Genomic DNA, 22,202 nt, shown 5'->3' on the forward strand with positions numbered 1-22,202 from the left:
AGTGGGAAAGTCTGTGGGAAGGAAAAAGTGTGGCAAAAAACGCTGCACAACGAGAAGAGGTGACCGGACCCTGAGGAAGATTGTGGAGAAGAACCGATTCCAGACCTTTCATGCCACGCCGCATTGAAGCAGTCATTTCTGCAAAAGGATTCCCAACCAAGTAATTATTTGAAGGTTGAATTTTTTTCGTATTAAAAACACTTTTCTTTTATTGGTCGGATGAAATATGCTAATTTTTTGAGATAGTAATTTTGGGTTTTCATGAGCTGTATGCCAAAATCATCAGTATTAAAACAATAAAAGACCTGAAATATTTCAGGTGGTGTGCAATGAATCTAAAATATATGAAAGTTTAATTTTTATCATTACATTATGGAAAATAATGAACTTTATCACAATATGCTAATTTTTTTGGAAGGACCTGTGCGTGTGTGTGTGTGTGTGTGTGTGTGTGTGTGTGTGTGTGTGTGTGTGTATATATATATATGTAATATGTGTGTGTGTGTGTGTGTGTGTAATATTTGTACATTTAGGTATCCCAAATTTGTAATTGTGCATGTTTCATGTTATGGTCAAATAATATCTTAAAGGGTTAGTTTTACACGATATGTGGAGTAGACATTTGATTGACAACGTAACCACGACGCCGAGTTCTCACTGTTACATCATCATGACCTCATCACTGTATCTCTGTGCAGACTGATCAGGTCATAGTGGGAGGAGTCCTCATTCACTCTGTGAACATGGATTCTGCTGTGACCTTTGACCTCTGGAATGTGGCGGAATGCATACGTTTCCTGCCGCGGGCGAATCCCCCGCTGTCTCGTCTGCACGCTGACCAACAATCCTACAGCCCGGAGGTCAAAGGTCACACTCAGCGGGGACGTGCCCAGCCGTGTGTGTGTCACTGGCTTTGATCTGTCAGCCATCGTGCACAGGACATACACAATCATTCGTATTGTTTCACATTTAAAAAAAACAACAAACCCCTATTTCAAATAAACCAAAGGTCTCCTCCCTGCGGCTCGACTGCGATCCTTTATTCTGGAGTAATTATTCATCACATACCTCTTCGGATGCTTGCGTTGTTTTGGCTGTATGTATTTTAAAATATGTCTCAGTGCTATGCTTTTTTTTTTTTTTTTGCACAAAAATAATAATTGAGGACTTTAATCATGGCAAACGAAAACTCGTGCCTCGCTTTCCTTCGCTTCACGCTTGTGTAAATATTGACATATTTAGGCGCTTTGAAGTCTGAATGTGTTTCGTGTGGTTGAGATTATCATCTGGAGAGCATTACAGCGGAGACGTCCAACTTGTGACATCCTGCAGGATTGCAACAGTAGCTCCACACACACACACACACACACAGAAGATGAATGGAGGTTTGAGGAGCCGCCTCTCAGCCACGGAGGAAGTTCCTCATGAATTTAGAGACTCAGATTTGATGGATTCTGATGGGGCGAAACCCAAAGTGGCAGTCGTAACCTCACCAGTCTTTCCGTTGTCTCTATGGCTGCGTTGACATTTCTCTTTCTGTTGTTTTCCACACACATCTGGCACAGATCAGATCTTGTTGCTTGCATGTGAACAGAAAAATTCTTATTAGATGAGACTTTTTGGTGTCATCTGAGCCACATCTAAACACTCATCATATCCAATTCTCTGAATTCAGGACCTTTTTTTTTGGCATGTTTTGGGAAAATGTTATGAATAATGTAATGTGGAACTTGGCTTCAGCCATTTTTATTCGATTGGATTGTTATCATTGCTCAACTTTCAAATATAAAATGTGAGACAAAACATATACACTGCCGTTCAAATGCTTTTTAAATGACTTCTGAAGGATCATGTGACACTGAAATCTGGAGTAATGATGCTGAAAATTCAGTCTGATCACAGGAATAAATTACACTTTACTATATATTCACATATAAAACAGTAATTTTTCAACTGTAATAAATTTCATAATATTATTAATCAAATAAACACAGCCTTGGTGAGCAGAAGAGACATAAAAAATATGAAGTATTTCTACTTTTGACTGGTCGTATTATTATTTTTAATTGATTATTTATAAAAAGACTTAATTACAAATATCGTTTTTAAAACAATATTGAAAATAATATAAAAAATTATTGTCGAGATGCATTACAGTACAGAAAGTTTCAGGCAAACTGTGCGTAATTGAAATAGAAATAATTCTAAATTTCGTCTTGTGTAAAGTTTTTGAATGTATGAGAATTTCGAAATGTTCATTTTCATTTGTGTGTCGAGTTGTTTATTCCTCATAATCATATAGCCTGGTCTTTATATGTAAAAGAGAGGCCAGGATATTCTCCAGACATTCACTGTTCGTGTTTCTGCTGAAGAAAGTCAGTCATACAGGTTTAAAACCACACAAGAGTGAGTCAGTGAAGACGTTTTCATTTCTGAATGAAGTTCTTACTTCAGTGCAGGTCAGTCAAGGTCCAGCCAGATCTTTGACGCGATATATTTTACATTATGAATGCATCCGGAGGTGTTTTTCTTAAGTTTCAGTTGATTTTTGTAATAAACGTGATGGCTGACGACTTTCTGTGTCCGACTTTGGCTGTGTTTTTGTGTGGGGGCGGAGTTAAGGGTTAGAAGCCCTTATTACTGAGCCGACAAGGAAAAGCAGCCAATTACACTAATCTCCTGCCACATCTGTGTCCAATCAGAGACAGCCAATCAGCATACAGTGGTTTTGGCTTCATAGACTCAGAAGGGTTAGAAACAGAAACCCTGAGGTGTGTGTGTGTGTGTGTGTGTGTGTGTGTGTGTGTGTGTGTGTGTGTGTGTGTGTGTGTGTGTGTGTGTGTGTGTGTGTGTGTGTGTGTGTGTGTGTGTGTGTGTGTGTGTGTGTGTGCGTGCTGCTACTGCACCTCAGAGCTCAAGAATGTTCCATTATGCTGTGAAATGGAAGGTTGTCAGAGTTTAGGGTTTTATTACCCATCATGCACCAGTACTTGTTTCCCAGATCTGGCCGATAAAGGTTTTAGCCTTCTGCAGTACCCAAGAGAGATCTTTTAAAACTTTATCTTCTCTTCAGTGTATACTGTAGATCCTGTGGCTCTCTTGTGTTTGTAGATAATGTTCATATAGCAGAACACACCACAGACTGACCTCTGAAGTCACATGCACAAAATGATTCATGACGTATTTTCGTGTGAAACAATATTATGAATAATGAAGGGTGGGACTTGATTTTAAACATCTGTGTTTGACTGAATTGAATTGCTCGGATGTCAAGTAATGGGTCATGTGACAATTTGATGTCATTAACTTACTCAGTAGAGGACTAGGGTGCATGTGTATGTGTGTGTATATATATATATATATATATATATATATATATATATATATATAATTTAAATACAAATATTTAGAAATACAAAAAAAATTCCATCATGGTTGCATTTATTGTACAAAATTAATTTATTGAGTACCGGTAAATAAGAATAAAATGAGTTGTTTTACACAACAGTTATAAAAGGCACCATTGTGAATTATTGGAATAAAAAAAGAAATCAAATGTCTAATTGAGTTTCTGGGGAAACATAGCATAGTTACCACGACAATAATACCATGACTTTACTAAAATAATTCCTAAAAATCATTTATTCAGGTTCCTCAGAAAATGGCCAGCCTCATGAGATGTCATTTTTGTCAACAACAAAAAAAAAGACTTGGGCAATTATTTTAGGAAGGTGACGATATTGCAAAAATATGATTTATTCTAAAATAAACCAAAAAAAATATATCTTTAATGTTGACTTGTATATAAGCTGTAAATATATATTTTGTTGTTGTATTCCTCATGTCTGTTCTGGTTTGTTCTCTCTCTGTCTGCAGGTTTTTCCTCCTCTGCCTAATGAAGCTGAGATCGCACACGCTAAAAAACTGTTTCGGCGCCGGAGAAATGACCGCCGGTGAGTCACTCTCACAACACGTCATGACCTTCTCCTTATGCTCAGAGCTCAGAGCGCTGCGTTACTGTCCGACTCGCTTCCAGTTGTTTAGTGAAAGCATTGAGCACTGCGCTGACGTTAGACTCTTAAAGCAGAAAACACACCAGCTCACACTTTCCACACGTGTCCGAGTCGAGTGTAATGAGCGCATCAGCCGGTGTGTTCGTGTTGTGTTTGGAGTAAAACTCAACGCTCTGTATCTGCATGCTCTTTGCTCATAATCTTCACCGTTGATGCATAAAACCACTTCCACCTTACTGCTTTCACGTTTTGACTTTGACCTCATCGGAACATTTCTCTGTTGTGATTTGCAGTTGCTAAGAAACTGCGAAAAAGTAAATATTTTGGGCTAAACTTGTGTGAAGGAGAAAGCAGAGGGTGAAAGAAAGCAAAACCCTTCTATTATTCATGGCTTTGTTAATGCACAGAAAAGCTCTGGTTGTCATCGGTCCGATGCCCTTGTGTGTGGAACCCAGTCCGACTGGATGTGTTCAGTGGATGTTTCTCATGTTTGCTTTGTGGTGCCGCCGTATTCAAGGACGCTTATACAGTACTGAGCTTTTTGCTTTGACAGGGTGTGTGCAACAGAATAGGTGGTTAATGTCTGAATAAAGGCTCCCAGATTCCCTGCGGCCTGGCCGTCAGTGGCCTTTACCGTTGGTTTTGAAGCCTAAATACAATCGACAGAAGTATAAAGCTGAAAGTAGGCTGTAAACGAATACATCATGGTCACATGACTTTCAGTTTTTAATGAAAAAATATTTTCCCTGTAAGCTTTAGAATAAATAATATAATCTTTAAAATTCAAGCAATACCCAACCCTACTGATTAAATAAGTTTACCTGTTTGCGCAATGATGTTTAATGTCCCGACAACCTCTGCAGTCCCATTCGGACACTTGTTTGCAAGTAAAAGCTTTAAAAACACACAAGGGGGTATTACTGGTGTATTTAACGGCCTTATTTCAGGCTTTTAACCAAAAACCCATCGACTTTGGGACGATGGAACCGGAAGTGCTAAAAAAGTGCCTATGAAAATACATCAGCCCTGCAGCACTTAATAAAACCACCCACAGCAGCTTTGCATCGTGTTTGCAAGTTTTGCACGGGCACATTTTTGCATGTTTTACTTGGATTTTGACTACAAAAGTTAGAAGTAGGAGTAAAAACAATCTAGAGAATAAATCTTTAGAGAGCGAGAGTGTGTGCGCGAGTCAGTATTCACCTCACAACACAAGACGATTCTCTTCCCACATCCCTCTCTCTCTCTCTCTCCCACTCCTCTAACACAAGGCTTTTCAGCCTGTTATTGCTGGTGTTGGCCACCCACAATGCTTTGCTGCTGCCAGAGAGGACCCTGCGGTCATGTTTTTTGTTGGCATCAGTTCTTGCCTTTTTCTTTTTCTCTCTTTCTCTAGATTAGTTTGCTGAATCGAAAAACATCTTTATAAAATGCAGCATATTTTTTGGACAGAATCTTGGAGGAAAGTAGTTAAGATTTATTAAAAGCTAGTCAACTAGAGTGTGTGTGTGTGTGTGTGTGTGTGTGTGTGTGTGTGTGTGTGTGTGTGTGTGTGTGTGTGTGTGTGTGTGTGTGTTTATCCATGTAAACTCACACATACTCAAATTAGTTTTTACATACTTTTAGTATAAGGGTGCGTTCACACTTGTAGTTCGGTTCGTTTGGTTCGTTTGGTCCGGACCAAAAAACAAAAACAAACATAATAGTCCTGGTCCGCTTAGCGTTCACACGGGCATTTTTAACAGCGAACCTAAAGTTACCGAACCAAAGGCACAGGGAGACGCTCACAACCTGATTGGTCGGCTTATATGACGTAGGAGCTCGTTTACCGAACATTCAAAACAATGCTGTGTGCGGATTACACGCGATCATTTTATGCGTGTACATGGTATTATTTTTTACCAGAGAACTCAAGAAGAGCTCATGAAATGTTCAAAACAACGCTGTGTGCTGGATTAAACGCGATCATTTTATGCGTGTACATGTGGCATTATTTTTACCCGCTGAGAACTCATGAAGAGCTCATAAAATGTTCAAAACATTCAAAACAGCAGCAGGATTTCCTCCGTTGTGCAGAACAGAGACGGCCGCTGTCGTCTGTACCTGCTAATAATGGGCAACACAGGAACTTTGATGAGAAGAGCCAGGGATGCTTTTTGTGTGTTTTTTCTAGCATTTTCGAAACATGCTCGTCTGACCAAATATTGATTAGGCACTTCCTCGTTGCTCCACGTTTGCCCTCTAACGTTAAAGTTATTCATTTTGGATACACCGATCTTTCCACGTCGTCAAATCAGCTGCATTATGCGTCGCATCTTGTGACATTACGTCCGGTTTTTGGTCCGTGTTGCGTTCATATATCAATCGAACCGCGACCCGTCTTTTTAGCGGTCTCGGTCCGCTTGTTTGGTGCGCACCAGGGTTCGGATGGCAGCGTTCACATATGTTCAAATGAACCATTCTAACCAAGCAATCACACCAGGGTTCGTTTTAATCGAACCAAACATGACAAGTGTGAACGCACCCTAAAAGACAGTTTGAGTTTGCGATCGGCAGATTCATCTGGTGTCTGTTCCAAAATATACAGCCTTGTGTTATTTATGTATATGTACTATATTTGTGAAAGAAATTAATACTTTTATTCAGCATTATTTGAATAACTAATTTGTATTACTTGGTCAAAAGTGACAGTAAAGACAAAGAATGATAATTGAAATGAATTATGTTGTATTAAATGTTAAATTCATCAAAGACGTGAATAACCTCCGACCTGTTCCCCCTCTGGATGAGGAGTGGTGGTGGACCTTCACAATGGAAAAGAGAGGGAGGACACGGACACAAAAGCCATCAAGAAAGACTGTATTTGGGGGGTTTCTTGTACTTGTTTCTTGCCTATTTTAAAGAAACTTCCATCGAGGAAACCGTCCCGTCCTGTCTTTTCTTATTTACTGCAACGGTTCTTTGGCTTTTGTGGCATTATGTAGATGTCATGTCATTCAGTGGTTGCTCTTAAACCCTCGTAGCTCCTGTAACATTTTATAGCCATTTTATTTTTTATTAATTAATTACATTAATTTTTTTTTCTCTTCATAATTGTCCCAATCATATATTGTTGCATTTTTGTCTTAGATTGTACTGTTCCATCTCCTTCTTTTCCTTTTGTTCTTCCAGTTTTAGTTCTCTTGTGTCTTGTTTCCTCCACTTCCTCCTTGTTTCTACCCTCTGATCCACATTCACACGTCATCTCCCTGTCGTACCCGTAGCCGATCCGATCTGCCCCAGGACAATCTGACGGTTCTGCTGCCGGCCGAGGGGAAGCGGCAAGTGTCCAGGTCAGTGTCTCAAACGGGTCCAGCTCCAAGCAGCTCTCCTGAATCCTGTCCTCTCTCTCTTGTCCTTCCACTTTCAAACTTGGCTCCTGAAAACCGGTCTCCTGAACTGCTTGTGGGATCCAACCCCCCTCTTGGGATTCAAACTAACCATCTTCTTCTGACTAGCCTGGAATTATGTTCTTGAGATCCTGTTCTCTTTTTTCTGCTTGCACAACAAATCCTGATCACTGTACAGTATGTTCTCATGTTCTCACTTCCATTGAGTCATCATTAACCTACATAGAGTATCTCCATACATCCAGTAATGGGAACAGGCATTAAGGTGATGGGTATGAGGGAATGTTAATGAGAGTTATTATGGGAAGATCTGGTGGAGGGAAAGGAGTGCTAGACATTAGTGGTTAACCGATTGTTTGATGGCCAATGCTGAAATAAAGCATATTTAAATTTATATTAATTAGATTAATGCATATTAAATGATTTTATTAATTAATTTAAAAAACAAATATTGGCTGATATATCTGTCAACCACTACTAGACATTGCCGGAAACACAGCAATGGAGGCCGCTGCTTTTAGGATCTTCTGGAGATGATCAGTTGTACATGGAGATTTAGTGTGTGCTCTGATGGAAAAGTTTGGCTTCCTTTAGCCTTAATCAGAGTAAACCGCATGTTTCATTTGGATAGTAAGATATTTGTCCCCTTGAACATTTTGCAAGAATTTTTTTTTTTTTTTGGTGCTGATTTTTGATCAGCAGATTTGCACTGTACTTCACTTCCTCTGTCTTATTTTCATTTGTAATAATTCAAATCAGGAATCTGCTGAGAGTGAAGTCTTGAACTTAAGAGCAGCAGGCGTGATTCCCATCAGTGACAGACCTGTCAGTAAGGGTTTATCTTGTGTAAAGCAAACACATTATGTTTCTGTTACGTAAGAGGATTTCTCATATCTTTTTGTTGTATTGTGGTGTGTGTTCTGTGTGAATGAGGGAACGGTTGGGTGTGGACACCATTGAATCTGGCTCTTGCTCTGCTTAAAACACTGAAGTGTCTCTCGGTATGTGTCTCTCTCTTACTGGCACATGCGCACACACGCACACACACACACACACACACACACACACACACACACACAGGTTTTCATTTCTCTATGAAGCCCCTCCTTCTGAAAAGAAATGTGCTCTGATTGGTCAGCTGGAGCAGTGCGTTGTGATTGGTCAACTGCTCGAGCGTGTTTGGGAAATGTCCCGCCCCTTAGCATAACCATCAGTTTCAGCACACTACTAACTAACTCAACCAGGCCCCGCCCCTTTATTCTGCGTATTAATTATTTAAATGATGAATATTGTGACGTGTTGGTTCCTGGCAGAAAACTCAAGACTACAATAGAGGCGTTTCAGGGAGTTCAGAAACACTGATATAGAGAAGAACTCCAGCTGGAGGGACATTGGAACTTTGCATAGCTTTTTAATAGTTCTTGACAAATGAACAGATTATGTCTGATATTATCCGAATATATCTGCTTACCTGTATCTCAAACAGTAGATCGTGACACTAGCAACACAAAGGTGAACTGATAAAAATGTGTTCCTTGAATGTAATGTAAGTTGCTTTGGATGAAACTGTCTGCCAAATGCATGAACTGCCATGAAAAGCAATATTTAATATTATTAAATAAATATAAAAGGTTTTGGACCAGTGAGCGTTCAGTGCGGTAATGGTCCTTGCAGGTCTGAAACAAATCCGTAATATGGAAGAAATGTGTCATTTTGTCGTGTCATGCCTGGTTAAGATGTTCTGTTGGGTTTATTTGGTTAACAACTAACACTGAAAGTTATGAATCAAATGTTGGAAAATCAACCCAAAGTCAAAGTTGAATTTATTCATCTAACTGAGCTCTTAATTTACTCTAAATATCTGAAGTCTCTCATGCGATTCTGTTCAGATGTTTGATTGAATGGAAGTGCTTTGACTCCTCTCCAAAGCACATTTCAAGGACTTCATTATAATCGACTCCAAATTCAACTTTTTTCAAAGATTCTTTTCATCTAGATTTTTTTTCATGTTCTGTTGAGATTTGCACTTTTGCATGGTTTTTAAAGTAGCTAAAGCCCCATTTGCCTTGAGAACACTTGATGAAATTAGTTAAAATGTTAAACTATCTTTTTATTGCAGAATAATTACAGTTTATATATAAACGAGATATAGAGAGATAGGCAGACAGAGAGTGATAAAGAGATAGTTACAACGATCAGGCATAACATTATGACAGGTGAAGTGAATAACAGATTATCTTGTGGTGAAGATTATCTCTTCATCCCGGCTCCTGTTAGTGGGTGGGATATATTAGGCAGCAAGTGAACATTTTGTCCTCAGAGTTGATGTGTTAGAAGCAGGAAAAATGGGCAAGCGTAAGGATTTGAACAAGGTTGACAAAGGCCAAATTGTGATGGCTAGATGGCTTAAAGTCAAATTTATTTCATCCATAAAAATAGAAATTACAGTGCTTACGCCCACCGTCATACTCACATACACACTACAAAATAATAAGTTAACATTAAATACACACACATACAGCTAAAAAAGTTCTACAAATGTACATTTATAGTGCTCATTGTGCAGCCTAACTGCTTGTGGTATGAAAGAGAGAGCACATGGTTTAGTGTGTGTTGCTGGTGGTCTCCACTGCGCTTCATAACCATGGTGTCAAAACAAGCATGGAGAGGATGACAAGAGTCCTGCATAATCTTAGTTGCCATTTCATCTAGGCGTTCCTAGTATACGCTATCAGTTGTAATTGTCAGCCCAGCCATTTTTCATGCCTTTTTGTTCAGTTTATCAATCCTATCCTTCTCATTAACCCCTGCATTCCCACCCCATCCCACAACACAGTAGCTCCACACACTACATATGACAGACAAAATAAACATTTTCATTACATCAGAATTAACATTAAAAGACTGCAACTTCCTCATAAAATACAAGCGTGGACTTAATTTGTCCAGCAGTGATGAAATATGATCAGTCCATGTCAACTTATCATTAAAAATAACCCCTAAGTATTTGTATGTATTCACTCTTTCTACAGTTGCCCCTTTAATTTCCACTGCCTCAGATTCTCTCTTTTTTCTTCTAAAGTTAATCACTAACTCTTTTGTTTTCTTGACATTGAGCTCCAGAAAGTGACTGTCACAATACTCAACAAAAGCCTTTATCTCTTTTCTATAGTGGCTGTCTTTATCCTGTTCAATTAGACCTAGCAGAGCTGTGTCGTCAGCAAATTTCACTACTTGGCAACTTGGATGCTGTGGGCGATAATCTGCCGTGTAAATAGTAAATAAGAACTGTTCCTTGGGGCGAACCTGTATTTGTGGTGATTTTTCCTGACTGTATGCTCGAGTTCAACTTGACAGATTGGGTTCTGTTCTCTAAAAAATGTAAAATAAATAAACTGAAAACCCCTAGAACCTTCATATTTATGAGCTTTTCAACCATTATATGTGGTTGTATAGTGTTAAAAGCTGAACTAAAATCATAATATAAAATTTTAATGCAACACCCACAAGTGTCCAGGTGTGTATAATACAGTCCAGTTTAAAAACAATAGCATCTTCTGCCCCCCTTCCTTTCTGGTATGCCAACTGGCAAGGATCAAAATATTTCTCCACATATGGCTTTAAGTTATTTAAAAAAAAAATTTCACACACTTTCATGGCGACCGTGGTGAGGGTCATTCATACACTCCACTGCTTTCTTTTTGGGTACCAGTATGATACTGGATTCCTTCCATAAATCAGGCAAAACATTAGCAGAAAAACAATAATTAAACAACGTAGAGAAGATACAAGCACAGCTTTTCAATACTCTAGGTGTAAGCCCATCAGGACCTGCCGCTTTGGTGGCCTTCAACTTTCTAAATATATTATAAACCTCATGCTCATCAGTTTGAAGAGTATACTCTCTTTCTGGCATGTTGATTAACTGCTCTCTAAGACTAGTTCTTTCATTAGAAAAGTCAATTTTATTAAATCTATTATAAAAGCTATTTAACTCATTTGCATATTCCATAGACCCGTTTAGTTGATACCTCTCAGGCTTCCCTTTGCCTACATATCCACTCATTAGCTTCATACCTTCCCACACCTACTTCATGTCATTCTCTTTAAAATGGTTTTCTACTTCCAATTTGTACCTATATTTCTCCTTATTTATTTCCTTTCTAAGTTCTTTATGGGCCAATTTTGATGACTATTTGTCCCCCCTAGCAAAGGCTTTTCTCTTTTCCCTTATTAACCTTAATCTCATCATTCATCCAGGGTTTACAATTTGCATACAGCTTGACCCTTTTCTGTGGGACAACCACATCAGTGTAAAAATGTAAGTATCTGCAAACAGTCCCTTGCAGCGTTCTCAAAAAACGCCCAGTCCGTTCTTTCAAAAACATCCTGCAATCTCTCGATCGCATCAGTCATCTAATCTTATTCACTGTGATCTTTCTCGTTTTCTGCTCTGTACCAGCGGGATGTATTTGGGGCACAGCAGCACCCGGTTATGGTTCGCTTTGCCTAAACTTGGCAACTTTCAGGACACGTACGCATCCTTGACTCTCGAGGATTGTATCCCCCCTGGTGTTGCATTTAATGTGTTGATAATATGACCCACTGGTCTTTACTGCGCAATGATTGAAGTCCCCAGTTCTCATCATGCTGATTCGGTCCTGTGCACGGCCTCCTGTATTTCCTCGGCCGCTTCCTTAGAAGCATTCTTATGCGGCACATACACCGCCACCAGGATCACGTGTGAAAATTCACGAGGGATGTAATTTGGGCGTATGTTGACAGTCAGTATTTCGGCATTTGGAGAGCATGTATGTGATTTGATAGACGTATTGTTTTGGTGGCAATAATACTCATTAACGTAAACCATAAGTCCTCCCCCTCCTTGCTTTCCCAAATCCGCTGTTCTGTCTTCCCGAAAAACTTTAAATCCATCGATCTCAACTAGTTCATCAGTATGATGTCCCGCAAGCCATGTTTCAGTAAATGCCATCAAACTTATGGATCTGAATTCATGCAAAAATATAACATTTGCTCTCAGTTCATCCATTTTGTTCCCGATCGACTGTACATTGCCCATGATCAAAGACGGAATATACGGGCGGCATTTCCATGATTTAAGTCTCTTTAGGACTGGGTTAGAGCATCTCCGATAGGTCAGCATCTATCAAAAGTGCTCCAAGGAAGGAACAGTGGAGAACAGGGTCATGGGCGGCCAAGGCTCATTGATGCACGTGGGACGCTGAGGCTGGCCCGTGTGGTCCGATCAAACAGACGAGCTACTGGAGCTCATATTGCTCAAGAAGTTAATGCTGGTTCTGATAGAAAAGTGTCAGAATACACAGAGCATCGCAGTTTGTTGCGCAGACCAGCCAGGGTGCTCATACTGACCCCTGTCCACCACCGAAAGCACCAACAGTGGCACGTGAGCATCAGAACTGGACCATGGAATGGAAGAAGGTGGCCTGGTCTGAGGAATCACGTTGTCCTTTATATCACGTGGACGGCCGGGTGCGGCGTTTACCTGGGGAACACATGGCCCCAGGATGCACTATGGGAAGAAGGCGAGCCGGCGGAGGCAGTGTGATGCTTTGGCCAATGTTCTGCTGGGAAACCTTGGGTCCTCCATCCATGTGGATGTTACTTTGACACGCTCCACCTACCTAAGCATTGTGTCAGACCATGAACACCCTTTCATGGAAACGGTATTATCTGGTGGCTGTGGCTCTTTCAGCAGATAATGCTCCTGACACAAATGGTTCAGGAATGATTTGAGGAGAACAACGAGTTTGAGGTGTTGACTTGGCCTCCAAATTCCCCAGATCTCAATCCAATCGAGCATCTGTGGGATGTGCAAACAAGTCTGATCCATGGAGGCCCCACCTTGCAATGTACAGGACTTAAAGGATCTGCTGCTAACATCTTGGTGCTAAATACCACAGCACACCTTCAGGGGTCTAGTGGAGTCCATGTCTCGATGGGCCAGGCCTGTTTTGGCATCAAAAGAGGAACCAACACAATATTAGGTCATAATGTTATGCCTGATTGGTGTTCAAAAGTATCTGTGTGAAACATGTTCCCGTGGAGCGATGTCAAGGGTTAACCCACATAGTCTAAATAATGTCACGGTCAGCACCTTGATGTCTTATTTTCAACCTGTCATTCAGCACACTGTGTGTCTCCCCTAAAATAAACCCCTCGTAAAACCTGAACACCACGGTCAAACATGACCTTAACCTGGACGTCTCGCTCTAAAGCTGTCAATCAAACGTAAAGCCTGTCCTCGCAGCGAGGAGATTCCCGTGTGTGTGGCATCGTGTGTGCGTGTGTGTTTTAAAGGGCACAGGGTACTGCGTTTCTCAGGCGCTCAGAGGTAACGTGTGTTAACGGTCACTAATAAAGACTTTAGGCTTTGAAGTGTCAGCTGATGTTGTAGATTTGATATGAGCAGTGTGTGTTCTCTTCAGGCCTCTGTACGCTTGTTTACTCTTCAGAGAAGCTGTATTATTGACCTTGTTCTTTCTTCCTACGTTACTGACACTGGAAGACGGTCACAACAGTGGTACGAAACGCCTGCAAAACACTCATTCCTTCGCAGGTATAAATTTAAGATTTATGTTTTTGAAATGCATAGAAAATGTCCATCCATTTGCATTAGTTTTAACATAAACTAATAATCTTAATGTGATGAATATTTTTCCGATACATCTGTATGATTTCTGAAATAGTCCTACACACAAATACACAGTAATCAGGTTCATATTTGTCATCATTAAACACCAATCTCATCCGATCTCATACATTTGAACTAATGAAATATTGCTTGTTCAACTGATACAGTATTTTAACCATGCTCATACTTTCTTTTAATTTTCATAAATTAACAGATCTGTGCTGATTCTAAGCGTAAAATAAATGTTATGATTATAATGATAATGATTATTTAAATAAAATGTAAACGGTTAATTTATGAGTGCAGAAATCTTTCTTACCCGTTTTATTTATGTAACTGAAATATGCATCACATTGTTTTGTTAGTTTATGTTAAAACTGTACAAGACAAATAAAGTGAGATTTGAATATACAATTGAAATACGTACATAAAGCAATAATAATTCACTGTAAACCCCGGCTCCACAGGGATTGTTTTAATATAATGATTTGTCCATAACACATTTTTTTATTTTAATATTTAAGTGCAGTTATACTGATGTGATGAGGTCACACAGATTGTAGAGTAATTTACAACGTCTTCAAACACTGCTCAACCAATCAGAATCAAGGACCAGTATAATCTTAGATTTAGGCCTAAATACATTTATTGAATTCTATAATAAAATATGTTGCTGTACAAGTTTAGTCATAGTTAAATCTCATTGGTCCAAAAATCCTGAATATGTTTGGATTGGCTTGGATTTTTTTTTTGTTGCTTTATGCAGCATTTTACTTAGTGATGCCAGCCTGAAAAAATGCGATTGAAACCCAATTTGCACTTAACTTGGATGAAGTTTATTCATTTTGTTATGTGAAAATCTGTATATGGTTTGATTCTAAATATGGTATTTTCTTCAGATTATTGCAGTCAGTGATGTTAACATTTGTTCACACAGACACAGTAACTAATGACACACATGTACTAACGCATTGAATGCTGTCAGTGCATGCGGATGCAGACAGCACATATCAGCGGGTCTGTATGTGTGCAAACACATGTAATGTACACACAGGCTTGTGTGATTTGTAAAGCCATAATCCAGTGTTGGTCTGCATGACTGGAGTTCTGCTGGTGAAGATAGATCATCCCGTCAGCCCGGTGCAAACACGGAGATCTGGAGATTACATATTGACTCACTTTTGCTTTAAATCATTATACACATTCACAAATACACTGTGTGTGTGTGAACGCAGTTATTAGTAGTAGTATTTAAGACGATCATCACTATTACTAATGCTCATATTTTGGCTTAAGGCCCGTTCACACCTAGAACGATAACTGTAAAGATAACTACTGATGTCCACACCAACACAAGATAACTTTCTGTTGACTGCCAATGTTTTCATTGTTCATCAGCTGGAAATTTTACTGAAAATGATTCCAAAAATATTGTTTTTCTCTGTCGATATTGTTATATTTGTGGCGTGGATGTCTCTATTCTCATAGTAGTAGAACAGTTATTAAAACTAGTAGTTAATAGGTTTTATTTACACTTATTTGTGTAATTATGTATTTATTTTTTGTATTTATTTCTTTGCTTATTTAGTTATTTTGTCTTAAACACCCAGAATGCTCTTAAAGCAATATGTTGACTTTTTGGGACTTGAACTTATTCACCGTATCCCCCAGAGTTAGATAAGTCCACACACACCACTCTCATCTCCGTGCGTGCCGTTACTCTATCTGACGCACCCACTGCTAGCCTAACTTAGCACAAAGACTGGAGGTAAACGGCTCCATCTAGCCTACTGCTCAATAAGTGACAAAATAAAGATAGTTTTAAAATAGTCCCCAGCATACTTTCTGTGAGAGCAGGGTGTCAGGTTGGTTGTTGACAGAAGTTAGCCTATTTTCAGGCGCTGCGTGATATCATTGCACCGCTGCAGCCATGGTACTGCAGCAAAGCTCCAGGAGCTTTACTACGCAGGAATGAGAGTGTAGTTCCTAGTTAGCCTGACAAGCCAGACCCACATCAAGATGTTTGGTCTGGAAACTCACCATTGACAGCTCAATCCGAGGGGCGGGATAAACGGTTGTCTTTCAAACTCCCTCTGCACGTGATAGGATAGCGCTACAACCAACCAGAGCAACGAAGGTGAAGCAGAGCTTGTTGATAGATTAAACATTCGCCGGCGAAACTCCGAACACATCTTCCCTTCTTAAGAATGACTTCAATGCCGTTTTTTGTTCTTTTCTCAGAGAAAAGCTCAACTCCAAGTCTTCCAGAGTCGCGGTCAAAGTTGATTGGAAAGACCGCCGCCGTTCGCCAGTTTCTGTGTTTACTAGAAGCACGCAAACGCAACTCGGCCATCGTCATTATGGCCCCACCCACCGACTCTATACACGACGTGATTGGCCCGGCAAGAGTTTGGTTTTTACAGCTCAGAAGGGTATTGAGAGTTGCTAGACGACACTCGCGGGCAGATTAGATTTGCTGCCGCTAGGGTGCGTCTAGATTTCTAGGCTAGGTCCTAGCTATATCAGTCTAGAAAATCGCAACTTTTAATTTTCTGTTAGTATACGATGTGACTTTACACATCACAAGATGTAAATAGGAAAATGTTGGCGTTATTTTGTCACTTATTGAGCAGTGTGCTAGATGGAGCCGTTTACCTCCAGTCTTTGTGCTAAGTTAGGCTAGCAGTGTGTGCGTCAGATAGAGTAACGGCACGCACGATGAGATGAGAATGGTGTGTGTGGACTTATCTAACTCTGGGGGATACGAAAAAGTCGCAAAAAGTCGGTGTGTTCCTTTAAAATGAAGTGTTTGTTGACCTGAATGCCATATTTTTTTTTTTGTAATTTGTAAGTATTTGTATTATTATTTATGCGTTTATTTATTTATTTGTGTATTTTTGTTTTGTTTATTGTGTATTGTTTATTTATTTATTTGTGTGTTTTTGTTTTGTTTATTGTGTATTGTTCATTTATTTATTTGTAAGTATTTTTATATTTTATTATTATTTATGTGTATTTTTTCATTTATTTGTAAGTATTTTTATTGTGTATTATTTATATATTTAACCAACCAGAACATCCTTGCTACTGCTTGGCAACATCCTGGCAGCTACCCAGAACACCTTAGCAACTGCATAACAATGTATGACTACTGCTTTGACACCTAATCAGTTATTTAGCAAATAAACACTGGCAATCACCTAACACTGCCCTAACAACTCACTTGTAACTACAAAAAAAACCTTCCAGAACACCTTAGCAACTGCCTAACAACACCCTGGAGACCACAAATGACAGTTTTTGTTGTTGTTCCAGGAAGCCGCAACGCCTGCCTGGAGGAGGAGGGGTTGGTGGGAAATCCCAGAATCCTCAGCAGCAGCAGGGACCGCAGCCCAATCAGATGCAACAGCCCAACACAGAGCACCAATCAGGTGCCAGCATTAAGCATGGAGGGCGGGGTTACCCGGGGCAGCAGAGCCAGGGCGGGCGGCAGGGCGGGCCGCATCACGGCTACAGCCAGAACCGGCGCTGGAATCAGCATCCCAAACACCAGACGAACAGTTTCAATCATGGGCCCCCAGGGGCCGACAGGGGCCTCACACGCAATACCAAAGAGACAGAGAATGTAAAAAATGAGGAGCCAGAGCCCCAAACAGAGAGAGGAGTGAAGGATGAACCTGCGAAAGATGAGGGGAAAAAAGAAGACCAGGAGGAGAAGACGGAGAGCGGGAAGATCTGCTTACTGCAGTCGTCGAAAGAGAGACTGAGGAGGAGATTAAAAGAGAAGGTGCTTTTAAATTCCAGTTTAGTTCATGAAACTGAGTTGAGTTCGAATTGGGATGGATGGATGGATGGATGGATGGATGGATGGATGGATGGATGGATGGATGGATGGATGGATGGATGGATGGATGGATGGATGGATGGATGGATGGATAGATAGATAGATAGATAGATAGATAGATAGATAGATAGATAGATAGATAGATAGATAGATAGATAGATAGATAGATAGATTCAAAAATCTTAGTGACTCCATACGTTTGAACCATACTATTCCTCAGTGTTTCAAGTCACATGACCAGTCTTGCTGTTCTCTGATTGGCAGGAGGAAGTTCCCGTGGCAACGGCCGGACCTCAGCAGAACCGAATGGACAGATTATTAGAGATACTAAACAGTATGAAAAACAACAGCAGCGGCGTGGAGGGTCAGCTGACCACATTCATGGAGGAGGTGCAGAACTCCGCTGACTCCGAGGAGACGCTGAACCAGATCGTGCACACGATTTACCGCAAGGCGGTCAGCGACCGAAGTTTTGCAGCCACGGCTGCCAAACTCTGTGACAAGATGGCTCTGTTCATGGTGGAAGGCACCAAATTCCGCTCGCTCCTACTCAACATGTTACAGGTAAGAACTGAATGTCCAGAACCCATTTCATCATGTTCATGTTCTGCAGGTTATCTCCTATTGGTCAGTGCTGTCTCTGAGGACCAATCAGATTGCACGTTACAGTGGCCAGTTATCGCTCAGAAGGACTTTCTGCAAATGTCATCCCACCTGCTGCTCTCAACTCTTTCGTTCCTCTTTCGTGTCTGCGTTCTCTCTGTTTCTCTTCTTCCTCTTTTTCTCGAGGGCTTCAGGATGTGACTCATCCACGCGATCCAGTTGAGTGACCCTGTAGAGTTTCCTCATTGGACAAATGGGAAGTTTTCAGCCCCAAACACTTTCACCTTATTTTAAAAGTTAGGAGTTTGATAGATCTTTCTGAAACCTAATGAATATTCTGTGAAGAAATCGTTTAACATTAAATTGTCATCACTCATTTCCGTGGAAGGAAAATCCTTAAAATCAACTTCAAAATGATGAGAAAAAAAATTCTGGGTGAAAAAACTCAAAATGCTCATAGTATAAAATATGACCCTTTTAATGTACTTGTGGCTGGCGCTGTAGATGTGTGTTTATGGCGTGTCTCTGTTGTTCGGGTCAGTCTGTCTGTACAGTGGTTTTTCTGGTGAAGCTCTAAGTATTTTGTCATTGTTTTTGGGAACTAACTGTTAGACTCATTTCTCACATTGATGTGACACCAGAACTCTGACCTGCTGATGGTGCCGCCAAAACACACATCCTGCTCTACTCATACACACATGCACACACTCAGTAACTCTCACGCACACACACATACTCAAAAACTCTCTCTCTCTCTCTCTCTCTCTCTCTCTCTCTCTCTCTCTCTCTCTCTCTCTCTCTCTCTCTCTCACAGATACACACACAAACTCTCAATTACCCTCATATACTCAAACTCTCACACACACATAGATATACACAAACTCACACACACTCAATCACAAACACACATGCACACACACACATACTCGTACACTAACAAACTCACACAGGCACGTGCACACACAGCTCGTCTCTGTTCTGCGATAAGCCGTCTGTGTGTGGCAGATTGCTAAACGAGTCTGAGCAGAAATGTCCTTTCGCTAGGGTCAGAGACGCTTGCATCTGTGTGTATCTGTTACATAATCCCGTCAGAACGAAAGCGTCTGCTCGAGCGTCATACGAGTGAAGAGCACCGGTTTATGTGAGGACAAACCGGATGATTCATCTACCTCAATACAGACTCCAGACTGATGCCTGAAAAACAGTTAAAGGGTCTACTACATGCTAAAAGGCAAAAAAAAAGTTTATTTTAGTATCATGACTTTATCCGTTTAAACAATTACACTACTGTTTAAATTTATGGGATCAGCTTTATTCAGCAGGGACGCATTCAATTGATCAAAAGCAACAGTAAAGACATCACTGCAGTCACTGCAGTGCAGAACAGTGACTGTTTTCTCCAGAACGACTGTACAGCCAAATCTAATTTTGTTGCAATATTATCCTGTTTGACACTGTGAAGCTGCTTTGACACAATCGTGATTGTAAAAGCGCTATATAAATAAAGTTGATTGATTGATTGATCAATAATGTTACAAAAGATTGAGTGAGTGAGTGAGTGAGTGAGTGAGTGAGTGAGTGAGTGAGTGAGTGAGTGAGTGAGTGAGTGAGTGAGTGAGTGATGAATGTCAGTCAATCAGTCAGTCAGTGAGTGTCAGTCAGTCAGTGAGTGTCAGTGAGTGTCAGTCAGTCAATCAGTCAGTCAGTGAGTGTCAGTCAGTCAGTGAGTGTCAGTGAGTGTCTGTCAGTCATGAGTGTCAGTCAATCAGTCAGTCAGTGAGTGTCAGTCAGTCAGTCATAAGTGTCAGTCAATCAGTCAGTCAGTGAGTGTCAGTCAGTCAGTGAGTGTCAGTGAGTGTCAGTCAGTCATGAGTGTCAGTCAGTGAGTGAGAGTCAGTGAGTGTCAGTCAGTCATGAGTGTCAGTCAGTGAGTGTCAGTCAGTCAGTGAGTGTCAGTCAGTCAGTGAGAGTCAGTGAGTGTCAGTCAGTCATGAGTGTCAGTCAATCAGTCAGTCAGTGAGTGTCAGTCAGTCATGAGTGTCAGTCAGTGAGTGTCAGTCAGTCATGAGTGTCAGTCAATCAGTCAGTCAGTGAGTGTCAGTCAGTCAGTGAGTGTCAGTCAATCAGTCAGTCATGAGTGTCAGTCAATCAGTCAGTGAGTGTCAGTCAGTCAGTGAGAGTCAGTGAGTGTCAGTCAGTCAGTGAGAGTCAGTGAGTGTCAGTCAATCAGTCAGTCAGTGAGTGTCAGTCAGTCAGTGAAAGTCCATGAGTGTCAGTCAGTCAGTGAGAGTCAGTGAGTGTCAGTCAGTCAGAGTCAGTGAGTGTCAGTCAATCAGTCAGTCAGTGAGTGTCAGTCAGTCAGTCAGTGAGTGTCAGTCAGTCAGTGAGTGTCAGTCAGTCAGTGAGAGTCAGTGAGTGTCAGTCAGTCATGAGTGTCAGTCAGTCAGTCAGTCAGTGAGAGTCAGTCAGTCAGTGAGAGTCAGTGAGTGTCAGTGAGTCAGTGAGTGTCAGTCAGTCAGTGAGTGTCAGTCAGTCAGTGAGAGTCAGTCAGTCAGTGAGTGTCAGTCAGTCAGTCAGTGAGAGTCAGTCAGTCAGTGAGAGTCAGTGAGTGTCAGTCAGTCAGTGAGTGTCAGTCAGTGAGAGTCAGTCAGTCAGTGAGAGTCAGTCAGTCAGTGAGAGTCAGTCAGTCAGTGAGTGTCAGTCAGTCAGTGAGAGTCATTACATTAAATGTTATAAAATGTAATTTATTCCTTTGATCAAAGCTAAATGTTGAGCATCATTACTCCAGTCTTCAGTGTCACATGATCCTTCAGAAATCATTCTAATGTAATTCCAATTTTATTTTTGATTATTTTTAATAATATTTCACCTTATTACTTTTTTAATGTATGGTATTTTCAAAAACATAATAAAATGGTAAATAAACATTATAAATGTTTTGTGCATGTCCTGACCGGTCTGTGTTTCTCCAGAGGGACTTCAAGCGGCGTGAGGAGCTGCAGCAGACGGATGTGGAGTGCTGGCTGGGCTTCATCACGTTTCTGTGTGAAGTGTTCGGCACCATGAGGAGCAGCGCTGGAGAACCGTTCAGAGTGCTGGTGTGCCCCATCTACTCCTGCTTAAGAGAGGTACACACAAACACACGTCATAAACTACCGGCCAAACGGGAGTACTGTGCGTCCTCTAGTAATGGGCGATATAAACGATATGCGATATAAACGGTACAAAATTGGCCTACAATAGAGATTTTAATTATATCGCGATAATGCATGTTGATGGAATCTAACCGCAAAATTTAGAGCCATGGGCTGTAACTGAGTGCAACGCATCATCGTATTCGTTATCTTGAGTAAACATAGCTGAAACCGAAGCAGAGGATCTGTGAAAAAGACCAGCGCAACATCCATTTAAGGATTTAAGGCGTCCGACGCGCACACATACCTCACACACGCACACAAACACTTGCTCGTTGTCTTTGTAGTCTCTGCTGTGTCTCTATATGAGGACACAAACACATAAACCATCAACTTATGAGAATTTACCGTTTCTTTTGATAAAACTGTGATATTGAGAAATGACCACACTGAAAGGTCTTCACGGCAACTCGTCATAATAAAAGTTCGGTTGAAAAATTTTCAGAATATATTAGGCTACTGATGTACAGTAGATTTTAACTTAAT

General features: G+C 40.6%; 1 protein-coding gene and 1 long non-coding RNA gene across 3 annotated transcripts in view; one reads left to right on the plus strand and one right to left on the minus strand.

The window, feature by feature from the left end:
• ctif (CBP80/20-dependent translation initiation factor) overlaps positions 1 to 22,202 on the plus strand; it is a 117,748-nt gene that overhangs the window by 62,727 nt on the left and 32,819 nt on the right. The window contains exons 8-12 of one of the 2 annotated variants that reach the window (XM_067423715.1): positions 3,877 to 3,953; positions 7,277 to 7,345; positions 17,391 to 17,862; positions 18,184 to 18,483; positions 21,495 to 21,650. In XM_067423715.1, the coding sequence (XP_067279816.1) occupies positions 3,877 to 3,953; positions 7,277 to 7,345; positions 17,391 to 17,862; positions 18,184 to 18,483; positions 21,495 to 21,650 (1,074 nt within the window). The remainder of the gene's footprint in view (positions 1 to 3,876; positions 3,954 to 7,276; positions 7,346 to 17,390; positions 17,863 to 18,183; positions 18,484 to 21,494; positions 21,651 to 22,202) is intronic. The other variant, XM_067423716.1, reaches the window with a different exon arrangement.
• Positions 1,025 to 21,597, minus strand: LOC137046524 (uncharacterized). The gene is made up of 2 exons (XR_010898989.1): positions 21,477 to 21,597; positions 1,025 to 1,579 (listed from the first exon to the last, which is right to left on the minus strand). It is a non-coding gene; the product is annotated as an uncharacterized lncRNA (long non-coding RNA).

This window comes from Pseudorasbora parva, chromosome 18 (genome assembly GCF_024679245.1).
Source record: "Pseudorasbora parva isolate DD20220531a chromosome 18, ASM2467924v1, whole genome shotgun sequence".
Taxonomy (NCBI): Eukaryota; Metazoa; Chordata; class Actinopteri; order Cypriniformes; family Gobionidae; genus Pseudorasbora; species Pseudorasbora parva.